Genomic DNA, 21,445 nt, shown 5'->3' with positions numbered 1-21,445 from the left:
TATTGGGTTCGCAGATAAAGACAAGAGAGAGTGTGTACTGGTCTGTGGTCCCGTTTTATTCCTTGCGCCAGGACCTGCTCCAACGAACATGTTATGCCCACAGGTGGGACTGGGAAAAATTCTTGGTTTGTGTTATTTGCAAAGTGCTGTTAAGTGCGATGTACTAAATATTAAATCATGCCATTGATGTCTGCATTAGAATCTAGGTTTTTAGTAAAAGAAGTTGGTTTGTGATTTCATGTAAAGCTGCATGGTTTGAAAAGTCTAACGTCAGAATTCTTTGTTGACATTATTTTTATTGAAGCATGGATCTTTAGCTTGTTTCACCATAAAGTGAAGCATTTTATTTATGATAATAGACAGTTTAGGGCTATAGGGGCATTATAACGTTGCTGGTGTAGATACAACTTCATCAGAAGATACAAACATGACCCGCAATAGAAACAAACACCAAAGAGAACACGATGAAATGTTCACTGTTTACAAATCACGTCATTACTACAGACACCAAATGGCAGTTACTGTAAGTAAATCAGTTGCAAAGAACTGACTACATTTAGACAGGGAATTGGGAACTTCTGTCTGGGGCTTCACCCACAACTCCTTAGTAGAAAAAGTTTAATGTCAAGCATTCTTTTTTTATCCACAAAACAATGCTAACCAACAGACATATCAAAGAATAAGACTGAAGGATATCAACGCCTTTACAACTACTTTTGCAATTATCTTCTTGATTAGGTACTTTCTTTTTTTTTTTTTTAATACATTTTGTCAAAAGGTAAATAGCTGAAAAATCAGCAGCAAAAATATTACAACAACAAAACAAGTAAATACAGTGCCAGTGTGTCATGTTGTAGTAGAGAATACAAAGAGGACAAACAATGATAACTTAATCATATAAAATGACACAGAGCTGAAATACAGTGCACTTAAATACCTACGTGACAAAGAATGTTAAATTCTGTACTTAGTATGTAGGTTTTTTTAAACATAAAATCTGAAAAGTCTTTGTGCTTAAATTTTTTTTCCTGTTAAACAGAATTAATTGCTTACTTCCAATACTGCCACTGTAACTGATATTACAACAGATCACAATTTTCACAGACACATCAACATTAAAACATTTACCTATGAGAAAATAAGTCACTTCTCATTAGTTCACAGTGCGAAAAAGTGGTGTACACTCTGTCTTGAGAAAGGCTTTCAGTTATTCATCAAGCCAGTTGCAAAAAAGTCCTGATACCAGACGCAGTGCTAGATTTAAAGAATGGAAAGCAACACATCACATGTTGGGAGGAAAAAAATAAATTTCTCATTTCTTCATGGATATCGTCTAAGTGACCTTCGTCTTCTGTTGTAGAAATGCCTGAGCCCATGTTGCCGTGAAAAATTCATCATGTAATTTTGTTTGCGAGTGCTGTTAAAATCAAAGGACGGAGGAAGAGAAGAGTGTCAGTTTCTTTTATATGTACTTTAAATTCTTTCGAAGCAGTGAGCTAGTGGGACAGATTCTTCTTTGTCCTTGCATGACCTTTCAAGCCTGTGTAAAGTGGTGTGAAGTGCGCCCTTTGTACAACAGCAAGGTACAAGGCAATTGAGAATCTGTCCCACTTCGCTTTTATTTTTAACTCATTATCTTAGGGAAATGTTAAGAGCTTTCAGCTAATGAAAACTTGTGCTGCCTAGGGCCAGATTCACTAAAGCTGTATGCACTTCATATCCTTTCAATACAGGGCATCTCTTTACAGTCGTTTTATACTCCAGATGTCCTTCTGTCTTTTACAATTAACTGCTTTATCTTGAGAACAGAAGAAAAGCTTTACTCAACTTCATTATCTTCCACTTTTACCATAAAGGAAGTAGAGCACAACACTTCTATCCAGACTTAAATTTTCCCTCCCCTGTACACCTCCATCCAAAATTAAAGGAAGATCTGAGAAATAAGCATCATCACATCTGGCAGGAGACCAGGCAAGAGGCAGCCTGACTGCAGCGTACTTGAAGAAGCGGCACTTCACTTGTTTGGAAGAGGTACCTTGAGGACAAGACCCACCCCAACTTAATGTAGGTTTCTACCTCTTCCACTGAGGGCAGAAAGAACCATGAGAAGGCAGCAGTAGACAAGACAGCTGTCTGGGACTCTGGCACCTGAAACCCATCTGACTCCTAAGGGCTGGAACCCAGCTTCAGTTTCCAAATTTTAGCAGCTTTGTAAATGGAGCCCTTAAAATCTATGGTGCATCCATATGAGCCTACTTATGGCCTATACAGGCTTGCCTACACCTTGGACAGAACTGCACATACAGCACCACAGACCCTACTGCCTGTGCTGTGGCAGGGGACGGCAGAACAGCCACAGAGTTTCGTCTGGCTGTGCCTTTTCTTGGTGTGTTTACATACATGCCCAAACCCCCAGCGCATGCACACAAATACGGGCCTACATAGATCTACAGCCAAACTGCATTCAGAATTACATGAGAATGAAAAGGTTTGTGTATTCTTAAGTTCTGATAAAGGACGTCTCCTCTCAGACCTACCACTTGCAATGCACTTGACATACAAAGCAGGTGAGACATTGCTGTAAGAGAGACTGTGACTTGAGCTCTGCACTGTAGAGTGCCAGGGTATGGGAAAGACCTTTCGATCAGAGGACTACTTTAAAAAACTAAAAGTGTCACATACTGCTGCCAGACTCTAGGTTTTAGAGCTACCTGACCCCCTTTCTCCACATGGAAAAATGGCATGCAAGATGCTCCCATAGATGCAGTCAGAGGAGGCAGTTTCCTTAAGAGATTGGAGCACTGTGTTAACCATGCAGGCCCCAAGGACAACTCCAACAGGTGGAAGGAGCTTCACCAGGGAGAACTGCTGATGACTGCATGGCCCAGTTTTCTTTCGGTTTCCAGAGGAAAGGAGCTACGAAGGTGTAGTGAATCTGTGCAGTCTCAGGATAACTTCTGACTCCCCCTCCTAATCCTCCCTGCCTGCTTAGGACCTTGTGCTTTCTAGCTTTGTCTTGCAGTGGGAGAAGGATGCCTGGCCTAAGCATCTCTGCTGCAAGGGACTGGGTGTTACTAGGACCCTTCAAACCAAGAAGCCCATCAGATTTTAAAGGTGATCTGTGAAGTAAAGGCCTGCAGTAGACATTACAGTCAACAAGTCTCCCATTTGTGGGTGCAAGGCAGGTTTTCACTTGCGAGCTTTCTTTGTAAGAAGTAAATACTTATACTGTAATCAGACATACGCTCCTCTGTAGTGCATAAGCTTACTTTAGTGAATATGGCCCTTAGGAAAAAGGAATAATTACCTACTTTACAAAATACTTATCATCCTTCAGAGGCAAAGACAGCTTTTGCTGTAGTATGCTAATTTCATCAAAAAAAGCGCTGTATAATAAAATTACACCCTTTTCAACAGCTAATCTAGAACACGATTGACTAAACTGAATAAAAGCAGTTGTGTCAAAATCTAGGTTATAAACCCCTAAGCAAGTCCAAGTCACTTATGAACTAGTTTTCCAAGGCTTTGCAAATTGTTATATTTTTTTCCCCACTAGAATGTACATACAAGAATGAAATTCAGTCCAGCTCCTGGTGACAATGAAAGCAAACAGATCTACACTCGGCACAACTTTTGGCACCCTCACAGTAAGGCAGAGCTCTAGAGCAACTGGCAGTTAAGAGAGGGGTTAATGTTTGAGGTTGACTAGTCCTGACTTTCACCTGACTTCTTCATCTGAAATGGAAAGGTCTGTGCTGAATTGCAAGAGTTTTGTGTAAGAGAGTGACTGCAGTGACTTTGTATAGTTTTAATGCCACTTGGTAGCTCAAGTGCGAAGAAGCCTTGAAGATCAGTCTTTATTCTGATCCTGTAGTCATCTCAGCAGAACATTACCCTCACTGCAATGCCAAATGCCTCACTGAGGAAGGCAGGAGGGAAATCATAACCCTGAACCCACTCTGGAAAGTGGCTTGGAGGAGGTCTTAATCTTGCCTTCCCTTTCATTCCCATTGCCTGGGAAGTGGGTGGTTCCTTAGACACTGGGCCCTCAAGGTGACATCTCACCTCTGAGGAGAGCATTAGAACCGTGAAGTGAGGATGGAGCACCTATCTGTTGGGAGAAGGCTGCTCTGCAGCCAAAATACAGGAGCCTGGGAGAAAGCACAGCCCAACTATGAGTGGCCTTACTTTAGGTACATGGGACCAAACAGAGCCTGTCAATGTGTTTTGCTGACAAAATTGCCATTTCTGGACCTGGTTAAATTTAGGATTAAGCTTGGCTGCGAGAGCCTCAGCTTGGGCAAGACTTGGACAGCCAGGGAACATATAGTCCTTGGCCCAGGGGCCTTTGCGTTCCCCCATCTCCCTCCTGCCTTTGGTCTGCTCACATTCAGCATCAGCTCAGCAGAGATTTTCAGGACTCATTCTGGACACTGCTAGGTGCACCTAGTCTCTATTTCACTTCAAATGATACCATTTTGTATCTGGCCTTAAAGTTGTGATGAAGGTGTTTAAAACAATGAACAAACAAAAAACAAAACAAAAAAAAGCAACAAGAAAGGAAAAGAAAGAATTGAAAAAAGGAGCAAAGAAAGGGTTACATAATAACTTAAAAGATATTTACTTATCTTTTATGTGTATCGTTCTGTCTTGTTATAAGATGATCAAGAAGTTACAAAGAAGCAGACATTTATGTCTTACACTGAACACCAGAGCAGTGCAGTGTGTGAAAAATAAAAGAAATCTAAATTCTCAAGAACGAAATACTTTTTTTCCTTACACTGACATGGCTCAGACTTGTCCTCACTAAGATCTGAGACAGGTTTTCCAACTACTGGTTGGATGCCACATAAAGACTTCATGCCTGCTATAGAAAATGGCATGATTTTCACTCTTGCTATAGGTAAATATATATACCCTATGTATTCTAGTATCATGTTATGTTGTATAGTGTGTATAGTCTGGTATCCACAAAATGAGAGTAGGTCTATATTTATTTTTCTGAATTCATTTTATATATTGGTAGGAGGCAAGCACTGTATAAGAGAGATTGATAGTGCTTTATAAGATCATGGTAAGAATTATATAATATAGATTGCAGGAGTACTTACGCATTTCTTGCATTTGGTGGATTTAAGAATGTTTTCAGTACTATTAATAACAAATGTAATTCGTATTTTCACAGACTGATAAAAGGCTTTACCATACTTTTCCTGTTGTTTTCTTGTTCGGAGCACCCAGTATGTGCCAGGCAGCATAAAGCTGTATTAGGAATAGATCCCACCTGCCATAATGGAGGGTGTGGAGGGAGCTTTTTGTTGAATACCAGTGGCAACCTGAAGGCTGCTTTGCGAGTGTGTAACAGACAGGTCAGCATCTGCTGAGCCTTCTGCCTTTTCTGTGCATTCACCGAACCACCAGGGAATTGGAGAAGTACAGATCCAAAACAGTTATCTGTGTATTGCTGATGGAGCAAACAGCGGAAGAGCAATTAATAGGAGCAACTACTGCATAATCTGTTTGACAGTTTTGAGTGCATTATTAAAAAATAAATAGAAGATAATACTGCTCCAATGTATGTAGGAAACCCTAAATAACATTCCAGTGAAATCACTGGAATTATACTGGTTAGATGAAAACAATATGCAGCCAACATAGAACAAAATTCTGTCTAGGGCATATTCAATAACTACCTACAGTAAAGCAATTTGCGAGAAGTCACGATGGGTCTTTAGTCACTAATAGAGCATTCTGGCTATTGCATGTTTCCTAAAGCACAGATTGAACTACAAGTCTGCAATTTAAAATTTTTGAAAATAGAACATTGTCAAATGGAATGAAAAATATGTGGTGAAAAAGCCAGTATATACTAACATCATTCATTATTTCTGTGGTTTTATTTTTAGTTGACAGGGCACAATAGGAACCAAATAGAAACAAAAAAATTTGGATAACAAAATGAAACATAAACAAAACCTCCAAAAACAGCAAACACATGCCTCTCAGGACTAGGCTTGGGGTAAATTTTGAGGCTGAATTACAAATGCTTTGTACTATCATGAGAAAAGTGATGTGCTTAGACTGAAGTCCCGATGGCTCATATCAATGACAAATGTTTTTTGGCTCCAGTGAGGTAAAGATTTGAACCCAGAGCTAAGTAACCATGTTGGTTTGTGGTATCTATTAACTGCAGTGACACAGCTGGTAGAAGAAACAAGCAGCAGAGAGACACAAAACAAAAGCACAACCTAGGAGGCACCTGCTGTGTGTCTAAGGGCATGCGTGGCTATGCCACCATGCAGATTCACTGACGCACACTACCTGGCTGTAGCTTCAGTTCTGTGGTCATTAATTATGGAGAAAAGTGGGAATTCCCCCTTGGAGCTGAGAGGTTGCCCATGCAACACACTGGGTGACTGCTGTTGGTGGGTCTCATTGCACTGCAGTGAGGCTTCTCACCGCAGCCTCTGAAATTCCTGCCGTGTACAGGGTGAGCTGCTGAACACTTTCTGCTAGGTTTAACTTCCCCCAATGCTCCCTGGGGAAGAGCTGGATGATCAGGACCCTCAAGAGCTATGTGGCACATCTCAGAGTACAAATGATTTTCCACCAACCCATCACTGACAAAACTTTGTGAAAGAGCTGTAGCTATAACGGAAACGTACATTCGATACTGATTCAGGGAAGGTACTTACCTTATTCTAGTGTAAAACCAATGACAGCAAACAATGAAATACAACACAAGTTAGAAAATGCCTTTCAATGCATGCAGCACTGTGATTAGTCATAAAACCCTGATGAGGTTTAGAGGCAATATAGGACTTTTCATCTCTTTTGAAAATAAAAATTGAACAAATTATTTCCTGATATTTCAAATCAATGTTTATACTTCTATTTTCTATAAAAATCAGCATGCACTTTTTAGAAACATAGTAAAAATGTCATAAAAGCACAAACCGCATCATATTAAATTTGGCATAAATGTTGTGAATATTCAGATAATTACCTAATGTTTGAACTATTTCAGTTCAATAATAATTCAGTTCTATAATAAATATGTTGATACTTTAATTTAAATGCATTTTTCAAATAATTGCTTTTTACTAAAAAAATTAAGCAGATGAAAATGCTTTTCCACATGAGCACTCGTTGTTAGAGCTAGGATATATCATTTGTATTTTAATGTTGTAAAATAAAGATAAACATTCTTTGCACCAAATGCAATGGAAGTTCTCGCTAAATCATTTGTGCCAAAAATGTGAGAACATCTTGACAATGAAGAGCATGGAGTGATGGCTATGGAGGGATTCATTCTGTTATCCAACAGGTAACCATAAAATAGTAGGTGGGAATAATATTTCTTGCATTCCTTGCACAAGTCAAATTCCTTTGGATCATATAACGAGTTTTGGGGTGCAAAGAAAGCAACATCAGACCCTTAGCATTCAGCTTATCATTACCCTTTAGTTCTCAATACCTTTGACCAGCATTGAGTTTGTGAGATGTTGGCAAGGGCCTGCCCTGTACACAAAGAAATGGCAGTTCCAAATGCACATGCAAAAAAGTGTGTGGTGTCTGTGCAGCAGACAGGCTGAGAGCTGTGCTTCCAGAGAAAAACAATATGCAAATGAAATGCAGTGTTGAATATTGGGCTCTTCTTAGGGCAGAAGTACAGGGGCACAGAAAAACACTCCTTCTTAAGTCTACAGTAAAATACCTTTTTATCCTAAGAAGAGCCACATGGAACATGTGAGAGTTGTGCCCAAAATTTTCTTTACAAATGGAGAGAAAAAATGCTGCACTAACAATGAATAGTCAGCACTAGCTTTAAAAGGGACTGGACAACTTGACAACTAGTATCCTCTCCCCACCACAGGATGGACATCAACTGTTGTTAAAGTAAGTTGGCGAGCGGTCAGATGGCAAGATCAATTTAATATATAACAGGTATTGTGTTTCACCTGTTTGAAAGAGGTGGTCAGTTTGAGCACAATTTGCAGCTGCATCACCATCTTAATGACACCGCCTTTTAATGAGTGATTCAAATAATACATCCAAAAGTGGAGTGATTTTAAGCAACATACAAAAGCATCCAGCTTTGGCCTTTCTTATCACTGCTAGGTATTTTGCATGCATGTATAATCTGCATTAATTTTTTTCCCACCACCAAACTAACTTCGGAGCAAAAAAGGAAACAAAGAAGTCGTACCCTGAAAACGTGTTTGCTGGTGAGAGGATAATGGCCCTTGACTCAGTTGGACTGAACAGAGTGCCATGACCCTGGCTGTGCATCAGCCCTAAGTAGTATCTGCACTATGACTTGGCAGCTGGGCCTGTGACAGAATTAATTTCAAATCTCTGGATTGCTGAGAAGAGTTGAGCCATGAAAGCAGGTATTCATAGATTTGTTCCTGGGGTGAGCACTGTGAGAGGGAGCAGGGACATCGCCCATGTTGGATGGGAAATAAGGTTCAAGAAAATCCTTGGTAATGGTACATCCCTACAGACCAGCTCTCCCTGCTGGCAGGTGCTTTCCCTGCTTGCCCTCTTACTCCAGCCCTTAGGCCGCCCAAGGAGAGCACAGCTCACTTGCCAGTGGGCTGAGGAAAAGCTGGCACAGCACCTAGGTGTGCATCTGGGGGTGCAGGCAGCCAAGCCAGCACCCTAGCGCGCTTGGGAAAATCAGACCTCTTTGTCAGCCCACAGGGGAGTGGAGGACACACGAGACGAGATGTGTGGAAAGCCAGGAAGTTCTGTATGTCCCAGACCACACCTCCTAGTACAGGTCGGCTTCTCGCTGTAACACCTCACAGGCTAGAGATCTGCCTGCTGCCATCAACATGGCTACACAGATCACAAACAAACATGAAAATCTAGGACTTGAACCAGGGCCATGAGACTAACTCTGATGGTGCCCAGAGAGGTGCGTGGAGTCTCGTTCAGGTGGGTGATGGAGTGCAGCGTTATCAGAGGACCGAGCACAGACTGTGTTAGACGCAGACCATCAACAGGTCCTGTAGCCAGGGACGTTCACAGCTTTCTGAGACAAGGTCAGAGTGCCAACAGGAATTACTCCCGATTTCGGAGGCACGGATGTTTCCTAAGGTATCCCAGCTTTGGGATGAACAAGCCAGGCAGAAGCCTACTGACTTTCCAATGGCTCACTATAGAATTAATGGGAAGAGGTAATTACTGCACCCTGGTGAATGGTTTGAGTTCAGGCCATGCTTCCGTGTCAGAGAGCCCTGGGGTGGCCATCGCCCGCAGAGCTCTCCTCTGGCAATCTCAGTGGGAGGGCAGAGCACTCAGACACTGCCCCCTTGCCTCTCGCTGGAGAGGGTAGGGGGCTTGCCCTCCCCAGGGGCAGGCAGGATTACTGTGCCCTTCACTGGAAACTGAAGGAATATTAAGAATTAAAGCTAAGTCCTATCCTTAGTATTCACGCTGTGAATGCTGATAGCCCTAGTGTGTGCAAGAACATCTAGGGTTAGTGCTGACGGACATCGATCCAGGCTCCCTTCTGTATGCCTGGTAGTGCTCCATGGAGGTGACCGAGTGTCCTCATCATTTTACAGGTGAAGAATTATAGAATCATAGAAAAAACTGAAGCGCTGGGGGTAAAGTGACCAGCGTGAGGTGGTGGAATGAAACAGCAGAGCTAAAGGTAAACACAGGTGAGAGTACTGACAAGAACAGTGCACCTCCTTTCAGAAAGCCTTCCAAAGACTTTAGAAAACCCTTGGCGGGTTACTTGCAAATAAAATTTAAGAGGCCTACAGAGTATTTTGGTGAATTCGAAGGTGCAGATAGAACTTAAGCACAAGAGAGGGGTCGAAGCCGCCTGTCAGGTCTGAGCACGTATCAGTATGTAAACCAGATGCACCACAGCATGTAGTCCTGCCCTTCCCGAGAGCAACACATCTCACGTGTTGTAGTTTGCCGGGACTGGGACTCCATATCTGGTCTTTGGGAAATACGCTGTCATGGCACTGCATTTCACAGTACTTGTAAGGGAGAACTCTGTCTGGTTTGATCTGGCTTCTTCTGTGGTTGTATCAGGTGTCCCTTGAACAGGGTGGAAACTCCCTCTAGCCTGATATTTTGGCCAATATTCAGAAATGCTCTTTAACAGGAGAAAAACGAAGAGAAGGGAGGAGGCACCGTCTGCCCATTTGGTTCCTTCTCTAGGCAAGGTGTGGTTACTTGCTATGGCATTTCTATTGCTGTCTCCATACTAGTATAACATATCTCATACGACTGACTTGTCACCACTCAGCTTGTATGTCTAGTCTACAACCTGGCAAATCTCACTGTCAAGGAAATTCTCCATATTCCCGCCTAAGAATCACTTTTTGAAGATCAGTCCAGTTCCTACTTATACTCCCTAATTCAGTGCTTGGATTGATGGGTAATACTATGCTCAACTTTTTTTTCTGACCAGATTTTTTTCTCTTTTTTTTTTGTTTTCCTTTTTTTTTTGGTTTGTTTGTTGGTTTGTTTTTATTAATTGCAAGGTAGAAAGACCTGGGAATGTTTCAGAGCTACCAGTTCCCTTTTCCATGGTTTCCTAAACACTGTGGACCTCCTGCAGGTTCATACTCTTCCATATCTTTCCTGATGCAGCATTGTACAGCTGTTGATTAACTGAGCCAGGAATCACATCCGTCCCTTTGTTCCTTCAAGTTTTAAGCTGAATGTTATGGAAGCAGAGCTCAGCAAGGTGTGTAAAAGCAGCAGAGCGTGTACAGTTACTCAGTGTTGGGACCAGTTTGGTTTGAGGTTGGTATGAGTGCCATGCAAGCTGGTGCTTCTCGGTGGAAAGAAGAACAGGGCTAACTAGCAATCAGATAATTCACTTTGCTACTGTTACAAAACATTACTTGCAGTGTCTCTGCTAATTCAAAAACCTCATGGTTACAATTACACAATCTGGAGGTTATCCAAGCCTAATTTCTTTATTGCTGGTTTTTTAAATTGTTCAATAAAAGGAATGTTTGAACCTATCTATGGAGCAGGCACGCCTCTCTCTGCCAACCACTGCCAGCGATGAGTTCCCGCCCGGGAAGCCACTAGCATTTCACTTCTACTGGAACTAAATTGTTAGAGAAAAAGCAGGTCATCTCTTCATGATGTAACACAGGAAAAACGGGTTAGCTGTCAGTGAAACCCATCTCAAGAATGGGAGAATCAGGAGGGTGCAGACACTGTACTTGATAAGATCTTGACAAGGGGATGAATATAGAGCTTGGACCATAGGAACCTGATATAGTGAACCCTGTTTCTGAACAGTATCCTTCTTACTAAAAAAAGGAAATGAATAAGGCATTAGTTGCTAACACAAATTTTTCAGAGGCACAACAACATCACTTTGTGCAAAGAGCAATACAGCAGACTTTTTTGTATCTTTGAAAGGATATAAATCAGCCTTACATGGCAGCACAGCACTGAACAAGAATGTCCTATTTTGTGTCCCAGCACAATATTTTTTTCATGGCCATTGCTGCATTACAGGACTACACCAATACTTGGTGGTAATAAAGCCCCACTCTCTCCCTCCTGTGTTTTTCCACGATGCACAACACATACCCCTGCTGTGCCATTTATTTCGTGGCAGTCTTAACCGCTGACAGTTGTAGTCAGGGCAGAACATTAGCAAAGACTGGTTCTCAAAGGCTTTCCTGTGCCACAATGGTTCTTACTGAGCTTAACATTCGTGCCATGCTGGAGGAATTTCAGTGCTTTCTGAGATGGGGTGGGATGAGGTGAAGCTGATACTCACAGGACGACTTCTACGTGGTCCAAAGCCCACTGATCATGACCTGTTCCATTGTGACGGGGCTGCCACCAGCGCAGTAAGACTCCTTTCATGCGTGCCTCCCTGTCATCAGAAAAGGAACACCCTGTGAGAGCTCCAGACTACTGGTGTTTTGCACATCCCTTATCTACCCTCCCAACGGGAACGGAGAGCAAAGTCAAAATGTTATTTCTACATCCCTGAACATCAAGACATCCTAAGTGCAAAACATTAAATGGTGAAAAAAGCACAAGGTAAGGAAGAATTCCACCCCCCACCCCCCTTATCTTTAGAAGAAGTATTTGGTTTTTCTTTCAAGTATATTAATAAACACTAGACTGGAATTTCTTAATAGGCCTTCCCTTAAGTTTTCTTCTTTGTTTATCCTCTCATCAACCTTTTTTCTTGCACAGGGATGCAAAGATAGAGTCTTTCTTAGCAGAAATATATCTCATGCACTTAGAGGTAATGAAATGTGACTGAGTACTCACAGGGGAACATTATAAGACACTCTTTGGGCTTGTATAAAGTCCTTTGGCTGATGCTGTGCAATTACTTGCCATGTAATTCCATTATTTACACTGTACTGGAGGAGCACTGCCTTGTCTACAGTGTTAGGATCACTCAGATTGGTATTGCAACTGTCTGTTTGTGAAATACTTCCAATTTGCAAAACAAACATGATTTTGCTGTAAAACAGAGAGAAAAGGTATTTTCAATATGCAAAAAATATTCAAAGAAGAACAACAGCATTTCCAGCTTTATTGCAGTTACCTTATTAAAACTTCGAGCATCCTCAAGAATCATTACTTTTAAAATGCAAAATAAACTGTTCTCACATCTCTAAAACACAACTCCCCTTTCAAAGTAATAGTTTACTATGTATAACATATTGCTGTATAGTTGGAGGCAATAGATTCAATTTTACTATGTATCTGCACAAAAATGAGATACATAAACAATATAAACATGCAAATGAGTGTATGAAAAGCTAAAAAAGGGCAAATAAAGGTTGAATGTTATAAAGTGCTTAAAAGATTTATCATACTCTACCTAGGTGTTCAAATAAGAAAGGAAGAGCCTAATTTATATCTCACCCATTTGCCAGTTCCTCCTGTTTCTAATCTTGCTTTAGACAACTAAAATACAAACCAGTCCAGAAAGCTGTTACTCTGTTAAGAGCCAGCACAGCCTAGCTGCATTTGTTTATCCATGGACAAAGAGCCTCAAGAGATGAAAAAGATACTCCTGTTCATTGCCAGGTGAATATAATTCTGTTTGACGACTGAAACAGGAAAATGAATCCGTAATTGCTAATAGCATCTTTAGTCATAACGGTCGCGGAGGCACGTACAAACATGGGATTTGTCTCATCAGATGAGGCACCGTTCCAGACAGTTCGGTGTCCAGTCTTTGCCAGCGGCTTCATTGTCAGTGCTGGCTTACTAGACGGTGTTCTGTTGGGCATCCTCCTCACTCTCCATCTCCCAAATGGAAGTCACAAAGTGTTTTGCCAACCCTAACGTCTATCTGCCAGCCACATCTGACTGCATGGTACAGCCAGGTCAGTCAATCCTCACCAGTACTGGTCCACATGGCTGCGCATACATATGAACAGTTTCCTTTCTCATGAGCTGCTAAAAGAGCATTTTAGGCTCAAAGTATTACCTTGCTCGGGTGAGATCCAGAGGCTTCGTCACAGCTTGTCGTATTTGACATCCATTAAAATAGAGCGAATCTCCGTGGGCATAGGGTGCCAGCTGTCCACATCCATTCCCTATCACTCCCCCCTGAATGGTTTCCCAGTTTATTTCAGTGACTCTTTCAGATTCAAAATTATCTTTAATGTAACTGGGGAGATCATGGCTAAAAACAGAGCAGTCGTCACCTAGAAACGACACAGGCATGTTATAAAACACACAAAAATTGAAAGAATTGAGAAAATTGAGTTACAGTTCATTGTAATTCCATTCAAGTTTGTGTCCCAATATACAGTGTGACTACAGGCTGAATATATTTTAGCAGATCCATTAATATTGTGCACATTGCTGCGCAGCTTCATTTTAGAAAATGGAGGCTGTGAGTCTTATTTTTTACAGCTGTATAACTTCAAGAACTGCAATACACTTTCTCTGGTTTTACACTGATGGTAATATGAGAAACCTCAAACTTCCAGTTGAAGGGAAATGCATCTAAAACAGGGCAGGGATCCAATCTTATAAAGTTGTGAGACTCTCCCCTGGAAGACATTAAACACTGGCTTCACTCCCACTTAGCACTTACAATTTATCAAGGGCACTCAGGTACCATTAGGCATGTGCTTAGCTGCGTTGAAGGATTACAGCAGAACACTCTGTCCTGGTGGGCACACAACAGGGTCCCTTACAGGTGGCAGTCACCAGCACCTGGATCCCATGTACACATCCCCTGAGAGCGGGTGCACCCTTGGAAGGAGTGCCATTTCCACCCTTGGAAGGGTGGAAGCCATTTATTTGCAGCTCTGTCAAATTATTAATTTAGAATTTGTTACTCAAGCATCCCAGTGATGAATTTAGACATGATACATCACTCTCTCTTTAATTTTGAGCTAGATTAGACTGTAGCAGATGTATAAGAAATAAATTGAAGAAATTAAACCTTGGTATCCTTCATCACAAATGCAAATGGCTCCAGTTGTGCAATATCCGTGGCCACTGCAGAGCTTAGGGCACGCTTCTCCAATGTACACATGGTCAATTGCCCAGCTTTGTTTCTCTAGTTCTTCTCCCTTCTGAATCCACCTGAACTGTGTTGCACTGCAAATATAAAAATCCGAACGTCGTATTATGATACCTAGCAATTAAACACATCTGTACAGTGATGTTCAAATACGCCAGCAGCAGATGTAATGAAAAATGTCGTATGAAGGGGCTATGTTTTCAGTAACTGCAAAGACCCACTCTGAATGGCTGATTCATCACTGGCAGTAGCCATTTGTATTAATAAGAAGACTCCTGAAAAACATTCATTATGTATCAGCTCTAAAACCAGCAATAAAGGAGCATTTTTAATTCACCAGTTGTTCGAAGTGAACAGTGCCAGCAAGAAAGCTGACATTTTATAGGTCCACAGTGAACTGACCTTTCAGAAACCTACCTGGATGAGACATGATCAGGCAGCTGGATCGTTATTCTTCTCCACACGGAGCTGTTGACAGAGTTATAGATGGTAGCTTCATGGAATTGAAATGGGGAGCAGCCAATGCTGTTAGATGAGGAAGGAAGACAGTGTGTCTGGACAAGCTGCCATGAGTCTGTCCTGTAAGAAACAGAAAAAAATGTTTTAGAACAACTGAAAGGAAAATGAAAGGGAAACAGGTGATTTCCGAGGATCATGGCACTGCCTGTGTTACTAAACTAGCCCAAGAGATTGTCGCCAATAGTTTCCATGCTATGTAGCCACAAATAGACAAGAGGTGAGAGGCTGAAGCACTGGTGCAGCCAGGGTGGACTTTCCAGGACCACGTTTGGGTGCTGTGAAACCCTTGGGGGTGGTACATACAGCAGAGTCTAACCCAGAGCTCCTCTGGGCAGGCATGACAGAATAATTTATTTAGGAGTTTGCTCCTTAGTCTGTCTCTTAAGTGTTCAGAAGAGTCCTGACAGATTTTGCTCCATGTTCACCCACAGTCACTTGAGCACAGAATATACTGTTGCTTTTACAAATTATAATGCACTAATATACTACAGCATAGGAGACAGTGTTATTAATTGTTTGCTAGTTAAAGACTGATTTGGAGTTAAGTAACTCCCCCTTCATTACAGCTTGGTCCTAAATATATAGTCCTGTATCATACTAAAACAACAGTTTCCTGTGAATGTGGTTTTCTGCAAGCACATTTTTAATTGGAGCACGCTCACAACTGTAACTGCAAGCTTGATGTCATGAATCTGTCAACATGTGGGATAAATAATAAAGAGAATTTATGGGAGTTATGTAGACAAATCCCAGTGCTTACACACAAGCTTTTTCCAGATCCTGTTACCAGATGAACAGCAAAGTAATTGCTTTAATAAAGAAAAGCTCTCTAGGGTTTTAATATCATACGATTTTTTTATTATTTTTTTTTACATCTATGTGTTCTGCTGTCATTTACCTGGCATCCTTCGTATACTCCAGCATCACAGAGTGGAGGTCCCCACAAGAAGTTGCCTCACAGCCAACCACGATCTATAGCACAAATGAAATTGGCTGCTATAACAAGTCTGGTAGACATTTCATGTGATATATAATGAAGTCTTGTTCTCCTTTTTTTCTTTATGGGGTGTAGAAAAAAGATTGCCAACTTAGATCTTAGACACAATCCATCAAAAGTGGATGGAAAACAAAAGACACAGTACTTCAGATACTGCTTTTACTGATTTAATTTTGCTTCATTGCTGCAGAATCCTAACACTATGTTCCTAAAGTTCAAATTAAATATCAAAACAAACATTGTGTCGGAACCACAAAGATATGGTAGCTCCTTGGCATTTCAGAAAGTGAAATATCTAACTATGTATTAATTACCTGTGAGATTTATAATTCATTATGATAAACATGAATTACCTGAGAGATTTATAATTCATTATGATAAACATGTGGATATAAACTTCAAGTCAATCCAATTTAAGAACAGAATTACTCTGAATATTTAAAACAATAAACATATTTGTGTCATATTAGGGTGGAAAGATTCCAATACCCAATGTATAGTACTGAATGGATAACAAAAAGCTAAATTTTTAGAGCTTCAAAACCAAATGTCAGCCATGCACTAGAGCTGAGTTCTTAGTTTAGAAATAAAATCTTTGCTGTGACTGGTGAGGAAAAAGAGGAGAGAGTAAGGAGATGAAAACTTTGCAACAAGGGTTTAGTAGTATGAACTATTAAGTGCTGATGGGTTAACATAATTTTGGTCTTAAAACAGGAAAAAGATGATAGGCTGGGTAAAACAAGCACCCTCAGGGGGTCTTGGCATTTAGTAGTAGAAATTTAGTAGTAGAAAGCATGTCAGGCTCCTCTTTTATATAATTTCTTTGAAGCAGGCATGCTGTGTGAGTGGGGGAAGCAGTGCCTTAGTGGGACTGGACAGTCAATATAAAACAGGCAATGATGTTGAGAAAAGGTGAAAATATTGATTAGTGGAAGACGGAAAATTCTGGAACTGTCTTGTCAAACAGAAAAGCAAGAAGAAAAAAAAAACATAACAAGAAAATGGATGACTATTTTGATAACCCTTTTTTCATATTAGTTGCTCATTTATTTAAAACATGGTGTTTGGGGAAGGGCCTAGAACATTTCTGGACAACAACCATGTGTTGCCTTTGGCCCTGTGCAGATTTTTACCTTAAAACAAAATATTCAGAAATTTTTCTCTGATTATTTAGGTCATTTGCCATGACACAAATAAGTAGAAGGGGTGCTTCTACTCCAGCACTTTTGCATTTTCCATATACCGCTCTTCTCCAGCCTGTGTCTACCTCACCTTTTCTGGTTATTCACGAGTGAGGGGAAAATGGCGTATTCTGCATGCTGTGTGTTCTCACCTTAGAAAATAGTTCCTACTGTATCTGATGATACAGTAATTCCAGGAAAAAGGGATTAGACTTCCAATTGCTTTCAGTAACCCCCAAAGCATACAGACATTCAGAATAATTTGACATTTAACATACATGCAACCTTTCTGGTTCCCATTACCTACACTTCAGAAGTTCCTTTAAATTCTAGTAAAAAGTCATTATTAATTATTCATCCAATTTGGCATCCTATTGGAAGAAGAATGATTTCTGGAGACACATTAGATGATTTTTCATTGCCTACTTCACTTTGGAGAGAGAGAGAACATTTCTTACTTTAAACTGCATCATGTATCCTGGCTGTATAATGAGCTCCCTGGAGGACAGGATGTTGTGCGTTTTGTCCTTTTTCTTATTTGGCCAGTAGAGATGAAATGATGGGTTTCCACAGAACCCTGCAGTCCTGACTGCGTTAGGGTAAAAACTCCAGTTTTCTTCATGCGAGCTGCCTTCTGTTAAGATGAATTAAATACAATTACTGCATTGTCTCGGTAAACACCAAGGCTTAGTAATGAACCAAAAAAATCACTAGAAAGAGTACTTCAGTGATATAAACACTAAATGTATGCTATCTGTTGTGACACACAGTAAGGTAATTAAAATGTTTAAATAATGGCACTTTAAAAAAATAAGATTAAATAAAAGTTTACTGTTAGGAATTTAAATGAAATGGGTTGGAATAAAAAATTTTGCCTTTCTTATAGGTATATACATATATATATATTTACACACGTACATATCTGAGTATACATGTATATATGTATTTATACACCTGTATTACTAGCATGAAGAATAGCATATAAACAGCATTAGTCTACAAAATAAAAAATTTGCAGCGTTAAAAAGTGTGCTTGCAAGCTCACAGGGCTAATTTCAGATAAGATCATGCCAGACAACAGATTAGCTGTCACAGCCTGTCTTACCGTCATCAAATGTATCTACCAGCTGGCTAGGGTTGATCTCTGCTCCTCCGATCAGGATGTTATCCAGCGCCCACTGTGCCCGGTCAGGGCCTGAAACCACGATCCCATTGCTGATGGTAAAAGGCTGCCACCAGCGCAAGCGAGTTGTATTGGTCAAGGCATGTTCAGGGAGGAGGATGTAGTCATGCCTGACTGAGATGTATTTTTGGTAATCCATCTCGTGAAGCAAAGTCCAGGATATCCCTAGAATGAAAGATGCAGGTTTAGTAATAAAAACAAGTGCGGGGTAGACTCTTCTATAAGATTAAAGGAAGATAATAGGAAGTAAAAAGTGATAGCGATAGTCTTCTAATAGACAAGTCTTAACTTCCAAGGGTATTTGGCCACTGTTATCCATTGCAAAGAAATCTTGTAATCGTATAAAGGAATCAAATTGGCTGGAGCCACTAATGACTGAAATCAGGCAATAGGTTTTCATGGAAAACTCCTGAACAATAGATGGAAATTGTAGATGGGGGAAAAAACTTTACAAGGACAAAATAACTTGACAATGAAAAATTATCTTAGTATTTTGGATCTCTCTGACAACTTCTCAGATACTCATGGTGCTGCAGGTTAGCTGAAAAGAACAAGGCTGTAGCTTAGCTGAAACTGCAGGATGTACTTGCCTCCATCAATGGAATAGTCTAGCAGCACTCCCTCCTTTCTGCAAGTTGGTCTGTGACATGTTGTCATGTTGTTTTCACTCCCAATTCTCCCCCAGTACTGTAGAAACCTAAGAGTAAATGTGTAAATTTACATTTGTGAGATCTGCACAAATTGAGGAGTTTGCTTTCTTTTAGCAGATGTGCTGAAAACGATCAAAACGCCAGCATTTTTAAGCAAGTAACATCGATGTACAAAGAGAACAGAGGTTTTCAAAAGAATTGCCTAGTAATTCTCATGGGAACCTCATGAAATTCAGCAAAGTCCTGCCCCTGGGAGGGACTAACCCCTTGCAGCAGGCTGGGGACTGACTGGCTGGGAGCCACCTGGCTAACAGTTCCCTGGGACTCCAAGTGGAAAGGGAGCTCAGCATGAGTTAACAAGGTGCCCTTGTATCAGTGAAGGACAGAAAAGAAGCTGATAAATTAAGGCAAGGTCAGTGGAGGCCACTGAAATAGTTGGGGCTGGAGCAAGTGCCCTGTTAGAAGAGGCTGAGGGACCATGGCTGGTTCAGCCTGGAGAAGATGGCTGGGACTGGGAGGCAGTGGTCATACATCAAAAAAGGGGAGGTTTTGACTGGATATAACAGGGGGAAAAATAAATAAATCACTGTGAGGTAACTCAACACTGGAACAAGCTGTCCAGAGAGACTGTGGGATCTCTGTCCTTGGAGGTTTCTCAAGGCCAAACAGGACAAAGCCCTGAGCAACCTGTTCCAAATTCAGTGTTGACCTGGCTTTGAACATGAGGCTGGTCTAGGGACTCCCTGAGGCCCCTTCCTTCCTGAAAGGTTGTGTGACTCTGAATTCTTGCTGAATCATGGAAGTGAGAGTATGTGTCCTCATTGAAGCCATACAGTCAAGGGAAATGATGCTGAATTTGTCTTCTATGCCACGTCCTTAGCTTATCTAAACTGACATAATTCCATTGCTCTTCAGTTAAGCCATCCTTTTCCACAGCAGGTGAATGGAGTGGGTCTTGTACGGGCACCCAAGAGAAGAAAACCAGCAGAGGTTATGTTTTGAACAAAACGGGAGACACGGCTGGTGCCTCCCGGGGTAGAGGCAGTAATGCTCAGGGAACTGTGCTATCTCGCCTCTTTGCAAGACAGGCGTTGCTGACTCAAGGATATTCCTGGGGAAGGGGACCTGCTGCTTCACCTGGACATGACAGACTCTTTCCACTGTGCGAGGGTGATCTGCGCTCTCCGTGACTCAGCTGAAAGTGTTAGTGCCTCGAGAATCACAATCTCATTAGCGCCTGTCTGAGATAGTGCTATGCTCGTGGTGGCCTAGGAATTCCCTGAGCCACAAGCTATGTCATCTGCTGCTTTGTCAGTGTTTAACAGAGTTCTACATCAAAATGACAGGGAAATGAGACCTACTTTGCCCCCCGCAGGTCCAGATCTTGAGTGACAGCCTGCCTCACAGTTGCACCTCCAAAATACAGGGTTGTGTCTTCTGCGAGAATCCCACACTCGGTACAGGTATTTCCTCCCTCTAAGGACATCCATAAATCTGGCTTGATTTCTTCATTGTCAAAGCGCTCTTTCAGGAAAGTCTGTAAGTAAAGCACAGGAAATTATGATCTTAACCCTTTGTGGCGACCACAACTGGAACTGACTTAAACATGTTTGAACTTAAGCGTGTTTTAACGCTGTAAAAATTTTTTTACAGGTGACTGAACATAATCCCTTTTGGCTGAACATTTAGCCACTTGAACTGAATTGGCTGAATGTGAGAATATGTTAGGGAAAGATTTTAACATACTTGGGAGGTAATCCAGCACACTAAAATTTGCATGTGCAAATGAATGGGTGTATTGGGTTTGCACGGCAAGGTTTTGGTAGCCCGGCTAGGGAGGGCAGTGACAGCGGCTGTGGTGGGCACTGGGCACCCAGACAGGGCCAACCCACCACAATGGGTCTAATTCGTAACCATAGTTATTTCAGACTAAGTAACACCACTCCAGTATATATCTAGTATGTATGGGAGAAATTGCTGTTCTATATTTTTCCCCAGCAAAACCAGTACCACAATGAAATTTTAGGGTTATTGTAGCGAATATGCATTTACGCAACTGTCTGCACAAATATTTGCAGTGAAAGCTATGTAGGATATATCTGTGATTTCCACTTACCTCCAGGTATGCAGTAAAAGCAATGCCATGAGTGAAATCCTGGCCTTAAGGAGACAGTAGTAAAACGCCCCTAAATTTGCTAGGATTTTATCCCAAATGTCCTTAATGCGAAGAATACATTACTAATTAAAAGTTGCGAACAGATGATGATATTTGTTCATGTGATTAGTATCTCAAATGAAAAACAGAAGGTCACAACAATTCAAATGACATAACTGAAAAGTTAAACAGTTATATTCTCTTTAGACAGAATGCTGCTTAACCTGTTGTTTCTGTGGAGCACGTAC

The 21,445-nt window shown here is 41.2% G+C and overlaps 1 protein-coding gene across 2 annotated transcripts in view; it reads right to left on the bottom strand.

The window, feature by feature from the left end:
• Positions 1-276: 276 nt before the first annotated feature.
• RELN (reelin) overlaps positions 277-21,445 on the bottom strand; it is a 298,010-nt gene continuing 276,841 nt past the window's right edge. Inside the window, exons 54-64 of one of the 2 annotated variants that reach the window (XM_055807623.1) lie at positions 20,404-20,579; positions 18,983-19,089; positions 18,315-18,557; positions 17,668-17,843; positions 15,930-16,003; positions 14,930-15,091; positions 14,432-14,589; positions 13,463-13,682; positions 12,286-12,483; positions 11,780-11,878; positions 277-1,417 (exon numbers count right to left, since the gene is read on the bottom strand). In XM_055807623.1, coding sequence (XP_055663598.1) covers positions 1,321-1,417; positions 11,780-11,878; positions 12,286-12,483; positions 13,463-13,682; positions 14,432-14,589; positions 14,930-15,091; positions 15,930-16,003; positions 17,668-17,843; positions 18,315-18,557; positions 18,983-19,089; positions 20,404-20,579 — 1,710 coding nt within the window. In that variant the 3' untranslated portion in view covers positions 277-1,320. The other variant, XM_055807624.1, reaches the window with a different exon arrangement.

This window comes from Falco peregrinus, chromosome 6, assembly GCF_023634155.1.
Source record: "Falco peregrinus isolate bFalPer1 chromosome 6, bFalPer1.pri, whole genome shotgun sequence".
Taxonomy (NCBI): domain Eukaryota; kingdom Metazoa; phylum Chordata; class Aves; order Falconiformes; family Falconidae; genus Falco; species Falco peregrinus.
Note: the sequence above shows the minus strand (reverse complement) of the source record. Positions and strands in the feature narration are given on the sequence as shown.